Here is an 18756-nt window from a genome sequence, read left to right as displayed (position 1 = left end):
AAAAAAAAAATGTACAAAATGATGTAAAAATAAACTGTTAGAAAGAAAGAAAGAAAGGTCCTCCTCCCATAAAAGGCAAAAAAACTACAATATTGGCTTTCAGTATTTTTCAATGACTCCTGATAGCCTACCAAATAAAATGTACTCCACAGGAAACTACATTAACCAGTTAGAAATTTGGCTAAATTTTTTACCTCATTCCTTCTAAGTTTTTTAACCTTATTCCTTCTAAGATTTTTACCTCATTCCTTCCATTTAGAATATATACAACAATACCATAGAGATATTTATTCCTGTGCCTGCCTTCACAAACATGGTCTGTCTGCCTTGGCTTTACTCCACTCTGCAAACTCCTACCCGTGCTTCAGTACCCAGTATGAGAAGAATCACCTGCTCCGTACTACCCAGGACTAGGCTTTCCAGGTAGACTGGAATCCTCTGTGCATCAAAACTACCTTTCAGGCCTCCCTAGTGGTGCAAGAGGTTAAGTCTCAGCACTGTGAAGCTCTCCACAGCTACTGCAGCATGAGTTTGATCCCCAGCCAGGAGCTGATCCGCATGGTGCAGCAGACCTTCCTGTCTTGCCCACTGTTCCCCTCAGCAGTGTAGTTCAGTAGATCTGCCTATTCTGTTCCCCATTCAGTCTCTGGTGAATCTTCTTATGGCCCCCTTACCTCTATCCTGAACCCCAGTTCTTGTATGCATAAGTAAATAAAATATTTTTTTTAAACAACTACCTTTAAACACTTCTATTGCAGCATTGAAGGTGTGTCACTCCTGTTACTCATGAGAGGTGCTGAGCACAGTAGTGCTTAGTACTGGGCTCCCTGAGGGGAGCAGCCTTACATCTCTTCCATCAGTGATTGGCTCAAAGATCAGTCATCAAGGATTGTATCAGTTCAGTTATTGTGATTACAGCAGGCCTGCTTCTATGACCTGTGCAGGAAGAATTTTTAGCAATTAAAGAGGGTAAAAGAACTAAGTAGCTTACATTAAAGATGGTCAAGCAGTGAGATTCCACCAAAATGACAGATCATCAGAGAATTGTTCCTTGACTCTAAAACTCTCATTTTTCCTTCAAATACCACCAGTAATAGCAGACTTTATTCTGAAAAAAATGGGAGTTTTATATTTTCCTAACCAAACATTTATTGGCTTCCAACTTTGTGCGAGGCACCAGGGAGCACCTCTGTGTGAGGGCAGGCACGGTGCCTTGGAAAAGACAGAATTTGTGGGTAACTGCAGAAGGGTGTGGGGAGGGAAGTGTCCCGGGAGGGGCGCCCTGTTGTGGAGCAGAGCAGGAGGCAGTGTGAGTCAAGAGTGTGCTTTTCAGTGGATCTTTACACAGAAAAGTCACAGCAACACATGCTCCCTCCCCTGCAGCAGTTTCTGATGGCCAATGCAGCTCAACTGGCTCCGAGGGTGGCTGACGCTGCCCTTCTGCTTTCCTCTTCTTACCTATTCCATGTCTTTAATTCACAATTTCAGGAAGGCTGGGGTACTTCTCTTACATGCAGTTCATGAAAACACAAATGTACTCAAGAAAATAACTCTTAGAGGGCCCTCCCTGGTGGTGCAGTGGGTTGAAGCACAGCGCTAAAAAGCTAAAGCCACTTCCTCATGAGTTCGATCTCCACCTGCCCCGATTCCCACCTGCCCTGGAGGTGACCATTCAACTGGCAGACCTCTCCTGACCCACCCACTGCTCCCCTCAGCAGTGTACTTCATCGATCTGCCTGTTCTGCTCCCCACTCCATCTCTGGTGAATCCTCTAACTGCCCCCTGCACCTCTTGCCTGTACCCCAGTTCTGTATGCACAATAAATAAAAAAAAAAAAGAAGAAGAACTATGAGAAGCATTTAGTAGCCATGATCATGGAAATGACTGTCACCATACAGAACAGCTGGTAGTTAATGTAAGCTCATGAATGATTCTGTGGAATTAACTTTACATCTGAATTGTTCACCTACTTTGGAAAAATGTGACAGTGGCATCTTTCTTGAGCATTGCTCTGGAGATTTGAAACAGTCTTGCACACTGCAAAGTAGTGTGTCAGCATCAGTTTATTCATTAGAAAAGAAAAAGTATTCTCGATGGACAGTATTCCTGATGATAAATTCAATCTAGACTGCATATAATTCAAGAAGTTTACCTACTACTTTTATTTGCTAGCTGTCCTTTAACTAATGTGTCTCTCATTCATCCTCTACTAATTAGATCTCTCCAAGCAAAAGCAAAAGACAGCTAGGACCCTCCCTCTTACTATTCAAACAGCAAATGGTAGAGAAGGGAGTGGGAGTGAAAAATATTGGCTCAGAACCTGTGGAGCTGAGATGCGTGATGTCACCTACCCCTTCCTTCTACTTCTGGGTGTTTCTTTCCATCTGTGATGAACTATCCAGATCCGTGAGTGTTTGACTGACATCTGATCCCTTGGCTGGGATGAGCACATTGGCAGAGGCACTCCTGTGTTAGACCTCAGGGTATTCTCAGTGCCAATGGGGTATGAAAAGCATTTAATCAATATGTATGGAACTAATGCACCTTACTACATAAAGCATATAATATACAAACTATATGGATTGTTTTATTTAAATATCTACAACTACAGAGAGGGTTGATCTTTTAGATTGCAGAACTGGAGCCCAAACCAAGGCTCTGGCAACAGGATTGCTGGTTTCAACCCCGACTCTCCACTAAAATGCTGGGCAAGATATTCAGCTTGTTTTCTTACCTTAGATAATTTAATAGTGCATACTTGTAGATTTGTAAATATTATATGAAATGTTGTGTGCAAAATATTTAATCATCAGCACAAAATGCTCAGTAAATGTTTGCCACTATATATGCTTTACTAAGATACTATAGTGTGCATGCAGGTTACTAGAACAAAATACAGATCAGATGGCTTATAAACAGAAGAGATTTATTTCATAGTTCTGGAGTCTGGGAAGTCCAAAGTTAAGTCAAGGCTTGTATAAGATACCGCTTGGTTCATGGGCACTTTCTCATGGAATCCTCACATAGTGGGAGAGGCAAGGTAGAGTGTCAGCCTTCTCATATAAAGGAAATGCCAATAACGAAGGGACACAATCTAACACTCACAATCTAACCACTCCCCAAGGGCCCCACCTCCTAATACTGTCACCTGTGAGTTAGAACTTCAACACAGGGACCTCCCCGGTGGTGCAGTGGGTTAAAGCACAGCACTGTGAAGCTCACCAAGGCCACTTGGGTGCCAGTTTGATCCCGGACGGGGAGGTGATCCACACAGCACAGCAGACCTCACCTGACCCACCCACTGTTCCCCTCAGCAGTCTACTTCATCAATCTGCCTGTTCTGCTCCCCACTCTGTCTCTAGTGAATCCTCTCACTGCCCCTGTACCACTGGCCTGTACCGGTTCTGTATGCATTAAAAAAAAAAAAAAGAACTTCAACATGAATTACAGGGGGTCATAAATATTTGAAGAAAGGCAAACATATAAGGGGAATAAGGACTACAGTAAATCAAAGGACTACAGTAAATCACATTTCCTAAAAGAAAAACTAAAAAGAATCAACCATAAGTATGTTCTTCCTCTAAGACATGATGAGATGAACAAGGTTTTGCAGATATTTTTTACCCTTACATTTTATACCACAGACAGAAAAATCAGGAAATAGGCGTTCTCCCAGATGTGAATTTGACCTTGTCAAGATGTGACAGTATTATCCCAAGCTACACAGTCTGAACTGACAGCTCTTATTAGGGGTAATTCTCATTTATTACTTTAAGCTGCTATCTTCCTTCTGGTGTGTGTCTAGATTAGTAAAACTAAAAGTCCGTATGTGCTCCTCCATACATGTGATTTCCTTAAAGCATAACCAATAGCTACAGGATAAATTATTAGATATAAAGGGACAGAAGTGTGTTCTAGATGGGATGAATATTTTCCTTAATAATGTCTGAGGAAAGGGGTGCCAGCAAGCTTAGTCCTCTCTGAAGGACAGGATGCAGACGGTAAGTCTTCCACATTCCATGTGCTCTTTGTGTGTTTAACATACCCCATCCTCAGAGCTCCATATAGCTCTTGGAAGGAACCTGGGCTCGCCTGCATGCTGACAGCTTGTAAGGCAGACCACTGGGGTCTTCCTGATCTCTCTACTGGAAGCAGCCTCAACTCTAAGTGCTTAACTTTGTTTATTATTCCAGTGGATACAGATGTGTGTTTTTATAGCAACACATCTGACTGAGATATGTAAAAAAGGGGTGAATTTCACAAGAAATATTCAGAAAGACTACTTGGATGACTTATTTTATCACACGCAGAAGGTCAATATTTGCAAAATCACATTTTGAGACAGGATTATTTTATATTTGGAAGAAATATTGTAGCTGAGCTGTCTTACATCTTTTAACTACTGGTAAAGTAAGAAAACAGGAAGAATAGCATTGTCTTACCCTACAGGGCAAGACAAAGACCAAGCCCCAAATTCAGGACTCTGCTCATCCACAACTCCCAATTTTTGTAGGGTTAACTGTGGGCCCCTCACCACTTTCCATTAAAAAGAAGATTGGTATGTTTGCACAATCACCTTAAATTAGAACTTTCCAGCTTTACAGATGGTTCTATTCATTTATTCATCTCCCACTCAATCATACTAGGTTCTATTCACATCACCATTGACTTCAGTGCGTGTTCTAACACAGGCAGGCCAATCCTGAGGGGGAAGTGACCGGTGAGCTCAGCGAGCTCAGCTCCTTGGAGCCTACCCCCAGGAGCTGGGTTGGAAAGGGAAGTTAGGAATAAGCACGTCCCTATGCAAGGGAGGGCTTCTGCTCCTGGGCTGCATGAACCGGGTCTCATGGAGCCAGCTATGCTACAGGACCTGGTGTCTGGGGGACATTCCAAAGGTACAGCTCATAAAACATATGCAAAGAACATAAAAATAGATAAAAGCATGAGAAATAGTGAGGCTCAAAGAAAACACACAGCAGGGCAATGACCTCTACAATTCATGTCTGCATAATTTTCTGCATGGAGAAGAAAGGTAGCCAGCTGCCATCATCTGACGACCAGACAAAAGAAAATGTGCTTAGCATCAGTAATGGAATCTGAAAGTAATTGAAGGAAGAACTTCCCAACACTGGCGATAAAATGAAGTTATCCCAGAGAAAAATTAGCATTTCCTTTTCTCAAGTTAGTTTAAAAGCCAGATAATTTCCTTGGAGAGGTAAGGTATAAACTTGCCTAAAAGAAGGAAGAGAAACGTGTTAAAGTTTTTCTTGTTAGGCTTTTATTGCTTATGAACATATTATTGTTTTAACAAATCCACAACTTAACAGACATACACATCTCACAGAAATACAAACAAAAAGACTGAGTATAAGAAAGATCTATTCCAAATTATTTTACAGAAGTAAAGTTGGGAGGGAAACCCCAATGTGATAAACTGCCTTTCTTCCCTTTTGTTTATTACTTTCTCCTTGTTCCAGGAGACTTCTGATTAGTCTCCTGGCTATTCTGCCATTAATCACGCACCAGGTAGGACTCCAAGGTGCAAGTTTCTTTTCCCTGTTTCCTCCCCAGGCAGTTTTGTATGTGATGGGTGGGAAAGAACAACAGCGAAAGTAACAGAGGCTTTCTAAGGATTAGCGGCACCTAGGAATCAAATTTCTAGAAAAAGCAGAGTTTGTCAAGTCATAGATAGGGTATGGGAAAAAATGCATTTGAAAATTATTTTACTTTCATTTTTATATGAAGGAAATATTGATATTTGATAAAGAATAGACAACTGACTCGCAATGGGATTTTGTAATAAAAATGATCAAAAACATTGTTTATCTGTAAGACATACTTCAGTAGTATCAAATAGTTTCTTTTCACAAAGAAAAGCAGAAAGGAAGAGCAGAAGTACTGACTGACACATTAGATTTTTTTTATTTTAAAATATAAAAAAACTAAATTTTCATGTTTTAAATATAAATGCATAGATCTTGGGTTTTGTTACCAATAGCTACTATTCTCCTGAACACATACACACATGTCCATGGGTACACAAATACAAACACACACACAAAGATTTTGGAGGGAGATAAGGTTTTGAACAATGAATCACCCACTAATAATGAAGTGTACACCATGTGACAGTTTGTTTCAAAACCAACATCCCTAATTGCTATGAGATGTGTCTCCAGGGCCTCTGAATTGGGAATGATATGGATTGATGAGCATTGGCTTCATAAAACTCCCACTGGTTTTGAAATGTTTTTATGAGGTAGAAATAAAACTTCCTAATAGTCCTACAATTCTGTGGTAGATTTCACAGGCATTTGGGGGTTCTTTTTGATGAAAATGCACAGGAAAGTTCAACTTTATATAAAAGTACTCTCTGAAGAGAATCTTAATCTTGGCATTTTTTTTTTTTCTTAGACATTTTAGACATCTCTATGATGGAATTTACAGGGCAGCCTGAGGCTTTGGCTATAAGGGGAATGCAAAGCGAACAAATTTTTACTTTGCTATGACCTTCCTAATAGACTGCATATAGAACCACCTTCTTTTAAAGATAAAAGCAAGGGATTCTTCTTAACCCAATAAATATCAGAGCATTTCTGAGAACCAGGGTTATTTTTCTGTATATCCGCAAATAAGAACTCAATCACATCACTGTGATTCTGAGATAAGTCCCGGGCCCCTACGGTTCAAGAAGACCGGTAAGATCAGCTGCATCTCCTATCCCTGTACTGAGCACTCTGTTCACACTGCACACACGGCCTGAGTGGTCACAGGATCAAGAACCTGCACTGGACACAGAGCCACCCTCTGCCCAGCAGCCAGTGCGCGCTCTGTTGCAGCTCTTGTTGATACTCCTCATGGACCCTGACAATTTCAGGAGACAGCCCCAGTGCCCAGCACTGAGTCTAACTCATAGTGATCCTTAGTATACGTTCAGCACATTAATAAATGCTCATGTTAACAAAGATGACAATCAGAATTCATTGTTTACTAAAAGTAGATTTTTCTATTTCATACTTTTTCATTTGGTGAAAAATATTCAATGTTTATAATTCAAGATAACAAATCGTGTTTATTAGGGGAAAATAGATTGTTAGCCAGCAAGATATACCGATAGGTACCATGCATTCAATCCTATCTATATCAACATATATAAATGTAAATAACACACACTCTAATATGCATATTTTGGGGTAGAAATATGGACATTTACTTTTCTTCTCAACCTTCGCAGTTATTTGTATGTATTCAATGCCAAAGTTCGTAGTTCACCTTTTATGTAACAAGGATGGGCTTTATAAAAGATATAAAAGTATCAGAAGCCACAGTCTATGGCTCTGAGGAGATTGTGATCCAGTGGGAATGATGAGCAGTTGCCCAAACAAGAGGATGTGAGGGCATTCCAACTGGCAACACCTGTCACCCCATTGACCGCCAGGGCTGATTCAGCTGTGCTCTTGGTGGAGGAGGATGGTCTTTCCCGAATAGAGATGGACTGTTGTTCATTGGTCAAGATATAAGAGTAGCTGTGCTCCCCTGCTAGAATCAAACAAGCTCTCAAGTCCAAACAATCGTTCCCACGTACTGAGCAACGGCTTGACTATCTGCTTTAAATATTATTTTCACATTTAGTTCACAGTACACCTGAAGGTAAGTATTATTCTCTTTAAACATAAGGCAATAGAGACTTCATTTTCCTAAGTTGTGGTGAATATGTGTATTACCTACAGAGAATTGATTATATGCAAAAAAAAAAATATATCAAGTGAATATTATCAAAAGTCCACAAGATTTTGGAAGAGAGAAAATAAGCTCCTACCAGTGTGGCCAGGATAATCACAGTCTTGCAATTTTACCAGGGTCATCGTTGCTCACACTCCAGGCCTGGAGTCTGTTTTTCTCCCTGTCCTTTCCTTTCCCTGCCTAGCACTCCAAATTAGACTGTCACAGAGTGCTTCCAATATAGATTTCACTACATTTCATAGATTTGATATTTCAAAACCTGAATTCACATCTTTGCTTTGCTCAACAATTGCAATTCCTCTTTGAACAACTGAGATTTCATTATTCTGCCTATTTTTCCCCAAATCAGTGCCACTGCCACAAAGTGACCCCACCCAATCTCGAGGTAATAAAACAATCTAGTGTGAACTTGTTTGTAAATCAATTACACTTTTTAAAACTGTCTAGAAAGGAAAATGTGGCACTAAGTACTAACTGCCTACCTAATTCTCATTTCCCCCTCCTCTGTTTGCGCAAACCTCCTCACTAGTAGTGGGACGAGCTAAAAGACTTGTAATTCCCACTCCCTTGCAACCACAAGTGGCATGATTCTAGGGAAAAAATACTAACTGGGATTTTATTTTCAAACATATTACTAGTACACCATTATATTCATGACCATTGCGATCATCATATGTTTGCTAATTAAGTTATTTGTATTTATTCTCTATTGTGATGGAACAAATTACCACCAACTTAGTGGCTTAGAAAACACAATGGTGTGATTCACAACATCCGAGGGGCAGAAGTGTGTGCACAGCTTGGCTGGGTGTTGTCTTAGGACCTTAGCAGGATGCAGGACAGTACAGCCAAGACAGCCTGAGACTGGGGGCTGTCGCCAAGTTTACTGCTATTTGGCAGGATACAGGTCCTTGCAACTATCAGACATAAGTCCCCATTTTCTTGTTGGCCATCTTTGGGGGTTCACTCTAGCTGAAAGGCCACCCTCAGGCCCTTTACAGATAGTTCTTTCCATAAGCAATCCACAACATGGCTATTTCTTTAAAACCAACCAGGGAGGGTTTCCTTCCCTTCATCTGGCTCTGACCTCTAGACCCTTTTGAAGGGCTTGTCTGATTAGGTCACACCCATTCAAATATCTCTTTTTTGACCAATTTAAAGTGAACTGACTAGGAACCTCACATGAACAAAATCCCCTCCCCTTTACCAGCTAGCATGACTTGGTGACTGGAGGGACACCTCACCTCCTGACAGTCTTGCCCATACCCAGGCAAGGGAACATTCAGAGGGTGACATACCAGGGGGTAGAAGCCTTGGCAATCTGTCAAGAATTCTGTCCACCATGCCATTTTTGAGAATCTTCAAGCTGACACTACATACATTATCCACTTAATTACATTTGCTTCTGACAACATTCATATGAAGCAGGTATCACTAATCCATTTTACAATGGAAAAAACAATGTGAATTAGTCATGTGCCCTTAGGCAAACAATTTAAGCATTATGCTTCAAATTCACCACTGGAATACAGAAATACTATTATCCTTCCTATGTATTACATGGAACTATAATAAAGGACAAATGAGAAAACACTTGGGAAATTATTTTGAAAATTAAAGTAGCATAGACTTAAAAGGTATCTTATAGACTTGTGTATTATTCTTTTGACTAGAAAAATATATTTACACTTTAAGATTGCTAGAGCATGACACAAAAGATTGAAAAGACACAAAATCAGGGGCCTATGATGTATGACATTGAATCAGTTACTCCATCTCCCTCTAGACCTTCATTTTCTCATGTTAAATAATAAAACCAAGGAATTGGAATAAGGGATAGCTAATATCCATTTCAGTACTAAAACTATTCTAGAACTATGGGCTTGTTTTATATCTGCAATTCGATTTTAAAACCTGAATGCAGGGGAAAAGCTATTGTTTTAGTTGCATCACTATCGTACCGAGAACATGGGGGAAATGCTCCCACAGGCCATTTTTAATGATTCTTGGGAAACATTAAATTATAATAATGTGCCTCAACCCCTGGATTCCCTTGCCATCAATGAAGCAGACTCTCTTTGTAAGGGATTATAAAAAATAATGGAACTCATGCTTTATCCGGACATAGAAAAATCCCAGTTAATTAACTACTGAGTCATTTCTCCAGGGAACAAATATTCCAGTTGTTTCTGTACATAACTGTCAAATATTTAAGTCAATAAGGGAGTCCATGCATCTATTACTGGCTACCATCTTGGATGAATCAAAGAGAGTATGAAATTTAGAAGGATTAAATTTTTCCCCTAATTAATATTCCAGAGAGTAGAATTAACTCACAGTCACTCAATCTGCTTTTATCAAGTGAGAGAATTGAAAAGCAAGAACATAAATACATATCAAGGCCCACACTGAGAAATATATCTCTGGCGAGGCAGCTGACATACTGAAATCGTTCACAACGGCCCATCAATCTATCATGGTACAGCAGAGATAAAAGGAAAAAAGATATCCAGTCTGCGATGCAAAGAGTAAGCACAAAAGATAGAAACAAAAGCATCATTAAATAGGAAGTGGATCACAGCTCTGGGTCAGTGTGTTAGGTAGAAGATGGGTGACTTTTCTCTTTTCCTAAGGGGTCCCTTGCTGATTTGATGGCCAGGCTCACTTGCATTTTAAAGTGGAGAGTCCAGCTGCCATCATTAAAAAGCTCAGGGCTTCCAAGTATGAAGGGAGAAATGTAAACTGCTTTATTTTTACCAAAGGTATTTCAAAATATAAATAGAAAATTAGAAATCTTGAACAACAACCTATACTATTTACCTTACGTGGTACTTGTTTAAACATTAAACTAGAGAAGTCAATACTCTCTGAAATGAAGTAAACCTTCCTAAATTACCTGGTAACAAGCCTGTCTCAACATCTAAGTAAAGCCCAGCGCCTCTGATGTGTTCATTTCCATCACAACGTTATCAGAGTGCTTTCAAGACTGAATCTATTTATTCTGATCCAACAGTTTTGCACCTATAATATGACACAGAGAGAGAAAAGCAGAAATAAACAAAAATTTCAGCCCAGGATTCTACACAGATTTTATTACTTGGGGCACCAGCTCTGATCAGCTGGTGCTGGCTGCCTCTGTGTCCGAGCATTGAGGCCTTACTGACCTCAGTGAAAAAAATTGTGCCCAATTAGTGATGTGTGGAATGGAGAGGGAGTTGAACTTGAAGAGGTGAGGGAATGATAGCATCTGTCCCATAAGTAAATAAACATTCAAATGATACCTGTGATGGAGGAAGGAATGCAGGGGAGGCCTCACAAGGTTGAGTCGTACAAAGGGGATAGGTAGAAAGGGCTAGTGCAGCAACTGACACAGCCATAACATCAAGGTCCTCAGGCGCCAAAGCCCAATGTCCACAATGTCCAGGATGCCTGAATATCTGCAGGGTGGTCCTAGCAGGTAACAGTTTATTGGGGGCAGTGCCTGAAGTTCAGACCCAAAAAGTAAAAGATATGGACAAGGAGACAAAGCCATCAGGAAATCTCTGGTCCTCTCAAGTTCTACCCAGGCTTATGAGGAGTGGGCCCCTCCCAAAGGGAAGCGTTCTATAATCTGGGCAGTCTCTCCACCAGCACGTGGCAGCAGTCCTCTGCCACCCTGTGACTGTGCAGATGCCTCCACTGACAAGGCAGATTTACTGGCCGTGTTAGACAACCTTCCCTGATAGATTTTCTCTTTTCTGATCACAGAAAGCGCAGCATCATCTTTGATAAATGTTAGCCTGCTGAGGAGAATTGATTGGTCCCCCTTTCCTATCTCTATAGTACAGGCAGAGTCACTTCTAAACAAACAAACAAATACACACACACACACACACCAACTACCAGACAATGTGAACTCCCAGCTCCTGCAGTACTCACAGGGCTGGCCTGTTCCTATTTCCAACAGTCTCGGGATATGTACTACAAAAGCTGTTTGTTATTCAGGATTTATAGGAGAATTACAGAGAGGGGCAAATCAGTACATGGGCCATGGTCAAAGCGGCAGTAGGAACATAGAGAACTAGCTTCCACTCTCCCTCTAAACAGCTAATAAAATATTCAAAAAGCAAGAAACAAAATCCACACTGGAGCTTGAGATGGTACTTGTGCATAAACCAGGCCCAGAGGAAGTTATGCTAGATAACACAGATAAAACCAAACTGAAAGGTAGTTCTGAGGTTTAACGTATGACACAATGCCTGCTTTGCATTTGAGAGAGAAAGAAGAAAGTACTGAGAAAGCAAGCAGGAAAAAGTCATGCTAACAACCTACTGACATCACTTGAATCAGGGAATCAGAGGCAGGACGATGGTAGAGGCAGGCCACAAGGTTGACAGACAACATAGCATCTCAATTTGCACATCTGTGGACTGGCTATATCTGGCCATTCTCACTACCTGTGAGGCATCAGCTTTATTCAGTTTACTCATGTGGAGAAATACTGGTGCAAAAGAGATGCCCTAGTCTCAAGCATTCCATTCTTAACCTCGCAAGGCCTGTGATGTTGCTTCTTCCTATTAAGGAACTCTATCACAAAGACATTTTTCTATCTGAACTGGTCGTATATTACTGGAATATGCTGTGGACTGTTTCCTGTTCTGCCTGTGTTCAAACCCAGGGTACCTCTAAGATTAGATCAGGAGCCTAATTTCTAACAGAAACCAACTCACTTTCAACTTGATTGTAGGACAGGGATCACAAAATCTAACGTCTACCTGAGCAGGCAGGTAACCTAGATACATTATGTGGGTCAGGTATAAGATGTGACGAGCATAATGAAACATGTGAGTTGTGACTCCCGATTCAGCTTCATCAGGCTGTAACGAAATGGGAACATTTAACATTCCCAGTGTAGACAGAACTTCAAATTATTTAAGGAAGTAGAAGAATCATATTTCTATATCAAAATATAATACTTTTAAGTTTTGGTGCTAAACTAATTTTAAATACTATAGATACTAAAGCAAGTCTATAAACTGAACAGAAATAAGAGAATGTTGAATAGATAATAGAATGTTGAAGAGAAAATAGAAAACCCTGCAAAGAGAAAAAAAAATAACATAGGCCTCTTTAAAATGAAATATTTCTCTAAAGGGACCACATAGAGGTATTTTCTATAAGGCAAATTTTTAACAAATATCTGATTCAAAGGGTTCTAAAGCACCAGTATTTTAACAGTAAACAATTATAAAGGGAGAACGGGGGAACAACCTGAGTGGCATACTTCAAACTTCACTTCAGTAGTAAGCCATTTAGTGAATGATAGCAAAATCACATAACAGAAAACTAGGATGCGAGAGTCCTTGTTTAACAGGACGCTGAGTAGCTTAAATTACATGAGGTAAGTAAAATACATTTCCTAGTGCACAATAACTTTCCAATAAACACTGCTACAGCTGTTGTCGAAATCTGAAACTCCAGAAACAGAACACAAAGACAAATATGAGGAAAACCACGAAAAATAATGAGACAAACAAAAATTAGTCTGTGAAAAATTAATAATGGATCATGTTCAGTAAACCAATAAAGTCATTAATGAAATAATAAGAAACACTTCCTCTTTTTAAGGGTCTTCAGTATAAAAATAGTCATGATGTCCCAGAAAACATAAAGAGAAAGGACCAAGTCTAGTTATGATTGGTTGTTTTCATTAAACAAAAACTATAGACAATGAGAATTATATAAGAATTAAGGAAAAAAATTCAGTGAGCCTCAGTCTTCTCCTCAAAACTAAATGTCAACAAATGGATGCCTCCACCTTAGATGTAGAAATGAGCAAGAGTATGGCTCACTGAGAATCTGTAAAATAAAGTCAGTTGATGTATAAAATATCAACTTTAAAATAGCTATGATCAATAAATCAATATATTCAGAAAAAAATAAATTTTCCAACCACACACAGGCTATGAAAGGATTTAGAATGCACTCTTCACAGACAGGTCATTTTAAGAGAAGCGAAGTTATATATAGAAGTTAAACAAAAATGTCATAAATAGGAATAAAATACTGAATATAATAGATTTAAATATTTTTTCTTTGCAGACTTATTAGTAGACACAGCAGAGGAAATAATTCCTTAACTTCAAGATAGGTCAATAAAACTATTCAAAGGAAAAAAGAAAAGGAAAATTTTTTAAAAGCCCATAGCATCCAGAAGATGCAAATATTATTGAATCATCCAACATGTATGTAATTATCCAAGAAGAAAATGAAAAACAGAACAGGACAGAAGATATAGCTAAAGAAATAATGGCTAAGGATTTGAAAAACTCGGTAAGAAAAAAAAAAAAACTGTCTAGGGAAACTTCAGCAAAATAAAAAATGGACATGATATACCAACTTACATCACTGTTAAAATCCTGAAAAACAAAGCCAAAGAGAAAAATTGTGCAGGTCGTCCAAGAAAATAGGAACATTACTAGTAGAGAACAAATATTGGGAAAACAGCAGATTTTCATCAGAAATCACACAATCCACAAGACATGGGAACAACAGATTTAAAGTATTGAAGAGGGTAAAAATGAACACATCAACTCAGTGAACATATCTTCAAAAAATGAAAACACAATAAAAAAATGTATTCACTAGATTTGTTACAGGGAGCTCTTCAGATCAGTGAAGTATGACAAGTCAAATGGAAAGCAAGGATCCACACATGCTTTCTTCCCTTACAGATATGATAGGTGTTCAGATCACATACAAAATAGTACTCACAAATGGGCAGGCATATGTTGACAGCTACAATTCTTTTCTGATACAACATATTGTTTTCTCAAAGTGAGGACCTTTTCCATCATCCCTTGTTGCCAGCCTAGGTTTCAACTTTATCCCCTTGGGTCAGTCTAAAGTCATCTGTTTTCTAGAGTCTGAAATGGTGCTGCTGCCACAGCCTCTCTCTGTTCACATTATGCATCTTTTGCACTGTATTTCAGAAGGACTAAAGGCCAACACAGATTTCCACCATGTTAAACAGTGTCAACAACTGGCCCTTCCAACAGATGTGGGTGGGGGTGAGGGTGAGGATGGAGGAGGAGGGAGAGGGTCAGGCCAGTGCACTTCCTGTTTCTTGGCAAATCAGATGCCCTAATGTGACTCCTAAAGCTCGCCAAGCCTCATCCGCCAGACCCTGGCACTCCTGATATATTAAAATCCTGTTTCTCTTATAATCAAATAAACCATTTATTTGCTTATTAAAGGCATTTCTTGGTTGAATAAGTGTGGGAAGTAGGGGAAGGTCCTTGGCCTCGCACCTACCTTCACCGCACTGAAGCAGAACACGTGCAGCACGGCAGCCGCAGCAGCACTTCGGGACACGCTGTAGACCGCAGAGGTCAACCCCGAAACAGCTGGAACACAAACGCCAATGGTTACTTTCTAGACTCAAGTCTCCCAATCAATAAATGCAAGAGAGTAAAGCGGAGATTTTAGCTTTCCTACACAAATGCCTGTCGAAGGAGCACAAACTATGTATGTGGTCAGCCAAAAACATAGGTGACTATTGGAACACGACAGACTGCTGAGCCGAAAGCCCAGGAGGAAAGCATTTAAGGTGAGCCTTGACAACCACCTTAGCAAACTGTGAACCTGTCAGGATGGGGGTGATGAAGAGCTTACTGCTTACAGCTGAAAGCTGCTACTCCAAGAAAATAACACAGAGATAGATTTCAACAGAAGGAAGAGGAGAAGCAGTGAGGGAGATGACGCAGGAAGGGGGATGAGAGAGGGGAAAGAGTGGGAAAGACAGAAAGAGGCCAGACTGACAGATCAACAGATAACAAGGAAGATCAAGCGTGTGTGTGTGTGTGCGTGCGAGTGACCGAGATGTGATGCATAGTGTAATAATCAATTGCTCTACTCTGTTTATGTACATGATTTCACTTAACCTTTATAGCAATTTTATGAGATGAGTGTTTGTTTCCATTTAGAGAAAAGCTTTAAAATTAAGCAGTGTACATCATCATTGGGTAATGTTCCACCTCAATCATAAATGCTACACCAAAATGAAGGTCACAGTGATGTTTAGGGATACATGTCTGTACAGACACATAATGACAATGTCACATTCACAAGCTCACTTTCACACACTCCTAGTTTGACACATAATCCAGGACACACACCCACACACTATGTCTACTCACATAGCTCTTACACATCCACACACAAGAGATTATTTTTGCAAGGAGGAGTTAGAAAGTTCCCAAAGCTATTTCAAAGTTCAGAGAATTCTGCACATTCCTGTTTTTTGTTTGTGTCTACCATTGCCTAGTAGGTGATCCACTTTCAGTGAACCATCTGGATGAATCTAGATGGGCCCACCATCAACCTGATTTACCCAAACTGAAGTCATTTTAAATAGTCCAGATGAAGAGACCCTAACTGGCCGGGCTTTCATTTCAAGACTGAGCCCCTTCGCCTTTATCTGAAATTTACAGGAAGAATAGACAGTAAGCACTTACCAGAACCTCCAAAAAACAGCATGTCAATTTGTTCCAAAAGATAAATGCAAAAAGTGTTGATCTGTGGGAAGAGTCCAAGGAGGGAAATTGCAGGGAAGCAATATAAAAATACTGAAAGTGAACAGATGAGAATGATGGTAAGTGCCTGGTAGGGTTCCTGCTACGATTCAGCCTTCCTGCCCCCCTCCAGTTATCCACCCTGCAACCCTGGATGCAATATTTGACCCTCTCACCCAGTGGGAGGAGCATCTGGAGGCTGAGGATCTACTGCTAAGGCAGAGGCCCAGGAAAAGGAATGCAGACAGGCCCAGGACTGAGCAGAGACCTTTGGGATGGGAGTGAGAAGGAAGACTGGTCTTCAGTTTGCAAGAGCATGCTGGAGTTTGGGAGAATGAGAATGGGAGAAAGAGGACTGGGAAAACTATAGGAACATGCAAGACCCGAGGAGATGTATGAGGGAGAGTTTCTTCTTGCAGAGCAGGGAGGCACAAAATTGGAGCCAAGGAGCTGACTTTATGTTTCTGTGACTTCGGGCAGATGAACTGTTAAAAGTCTACTACAGGGTTCTCCCTGGTGGTGCAATGCATTAAAGAACCACATTATGAAGCTCTCCGAAGCCACTGCAGCACGAGTTCAATCCCCGGCCAGGGAGGTAACCCACATGGCGCAGTAGACCTCTCCTGACCCACCTGCTGCTCCCCTCAGCAGTGTAATTTGTCAGTCGGCCTGTTCTGCTCCCCATTCTGTCTCTGGTGAATCCTCTCACCCACCACATCTCTAACCTGTACCCCAGTACTGTAAGCATAGATAAATAAATCTTTTTAAAAAAAAATGTCTACTGCAGTTCAATCCCCAGCGGAGGTCCACAGTTCAATCAGAACTCCAGCCTCCAGAAATGGGCAGGGAGTGGTGGCTAACTGAAAAACTCCACATGGTGTGATGGCACCTGGTTCCAAGTGGACAGGCTCACCTGGGAGGTAAAGGTGACCCTGCCTGAGGAGAGGAAGATCATGCTACCAAACCATAACAGTGCAACTGGACAGAAGAACCATTAGCTGTAATTCGGTGTTTCGCAGAGCTCATTTGTTAGAAGAAATAGAGCGCAATAGGGCTGCATTTCACAGCAACTTCTCTATCATTTTCTCTTTCTTGAATCTATTTAAATTGGGTTTCAAGGAAATACAGTACTAATACTGCCAATACATGCTATGATGTACAACATCTGTCTTCTTTCTGTCTCAGCTTATTGGGTAGAGAGTCAATGAAGTTTAGACTAGCAAACTTTAATAAAACTAAGGAAATTTGATTTAATAAGACTAAGGAAAACTGATCCAATATGCCCAGACATGAAATTATGTCCTGATACAAACTACAATGAATGGTAGAGGCAGGAATGATAGGGGAGAGTGTTTCAGCCATTTCTGAGAAATTGAAATGCAACCTTGCCATGGTGGAATTGTAGGAATGGGAGTAATTGTGCATCCCATTTTCTTACTAGTAATAGGTTTAAAATAAGTATGGGACAAACCACTCCACAACAGTACCAGGAAAGCATGTTAACCTTTTTAAAGTACAATTTCTTGTAATGAATATGACTATAATCAACAGGCCTTTGCTTGGAATTTGAATTATATCTTGCATTACATAGTGATTTGATTATGTTTTATCCCCCTGTGGCAAGATTCTAACTACCCTGTAAAAACCTAGAACATCTGTGAAGAATACATTCCCCAAAGCAGGAAGTGACAGACAGACATTGATATGCAAGACATGGCTGTACAAGGCACAATTTCGTTTCAGCTTTTGTGAATGGCACTCAGAGACATGAAAGGAAAGATATAAGAAACCCATATGTGCCCCTACCCCTGCTCCCCTGCCCATATACATTTAATTATAGAACACAGAGTTATGGATTAAAATTTTAATATATAGAATTTCAAGCAAACTGAGTAGTTTTCTTAGCTTTAGGATTCAAAACTCATATAGAAAGATCATGTGCTACTTGATAGTTTGCATGATCAAGATGGGGCAGAGGGAAGATACAGCAAGGTGTTATTCAGTGATTGTCTCAAACGCTGTGTGTCTGACACAACCCTGAGTGTGAAGAACTACAGAAGTCTGGGTAGAATAATGTTGAATGCTGCCCAAGACTGAAAGTTGTTTGGAAAAACAGACGTGAGGACCTATTTGCCATAAGACATCCATTCAGCAATGAGACCAAAACTAAGGAAGCAGAAAGAAGTGGAAGGCAAAGGAGACATGAGGGAACTACGTGGTGGGAGACAGCTGGAAGTCCTCACTGAAGATGTTCTGTCGTGTGGGCAGAATGGTAACTTCATGAGCAGCAGACAAGGCGGCCCAGGACAGAGTTCTCCTCTCAAATGAGCTCGAGGAGAAAACCAGAGCCAGGGCTGTGAATGAGAGCAAGGCGGAGCTCGTCTGTTGAGGTGCAGCTCTTGTGCTCATGTGAATGAAAAAGCAGCCTTCATAGGAGATTTGGAAAATCACACTTGAGCTT

General features: G+C 40.4%; 1 protein-coding gene across 3 annotated transcripts in view; it reads right to left on the bottom strand.

Annotated features, from left to right (window-relative positions):
• Positions 1 to 18756, bottom strand: part of PCNXL2 (pecanex-like 2 (Drosophila)) — a 272672-nt gene that overhangs the window by 148352 nt on the left and 105564 nt on the right. For all 3 annotated transcript variants that reach the window (XR_001145936.1, XM_004691129.2, XM_012731293.1), the window contains exons 14-15: positions 16239 to 16349; positions 15037 to 15128 (exon numbers count right to left, since the gene is read on the bottom strand). Coding sequence is in view for 2 of the 3 variants with exons in the window: in XM_004691129.2 (XP_004691186.1) it covers positions 15037 to 15128; positions 16239 to 16349 (203 nt within the window). In the remaining variant the exon portion in view is untranslated. The remainder of the gene's footprint in view (positions 1 to 15036; positions 15129 to 16238; positions 16350 to 18756) is intronic.

The sequence above is a fragment of the Condylura cristata genome, unplaced genomic scaffold (genome assembly GCF_000260355.1).
Source record: "Condylura cristata isolate star-nosed mole 26May11 unplaced genomic scaffold, ConCri1.0 scaffold00030, whole genome shotgun sequence".
Lineage (NCBI taxonomy): Eukaryota > Metazoa > Chordata > Mammalia > Eulipotyphla > Talpidae > Condylura > Condylura cristata.
This window is presented reverse-complemented; position numbering and strand designations above follow the sequence as displayed.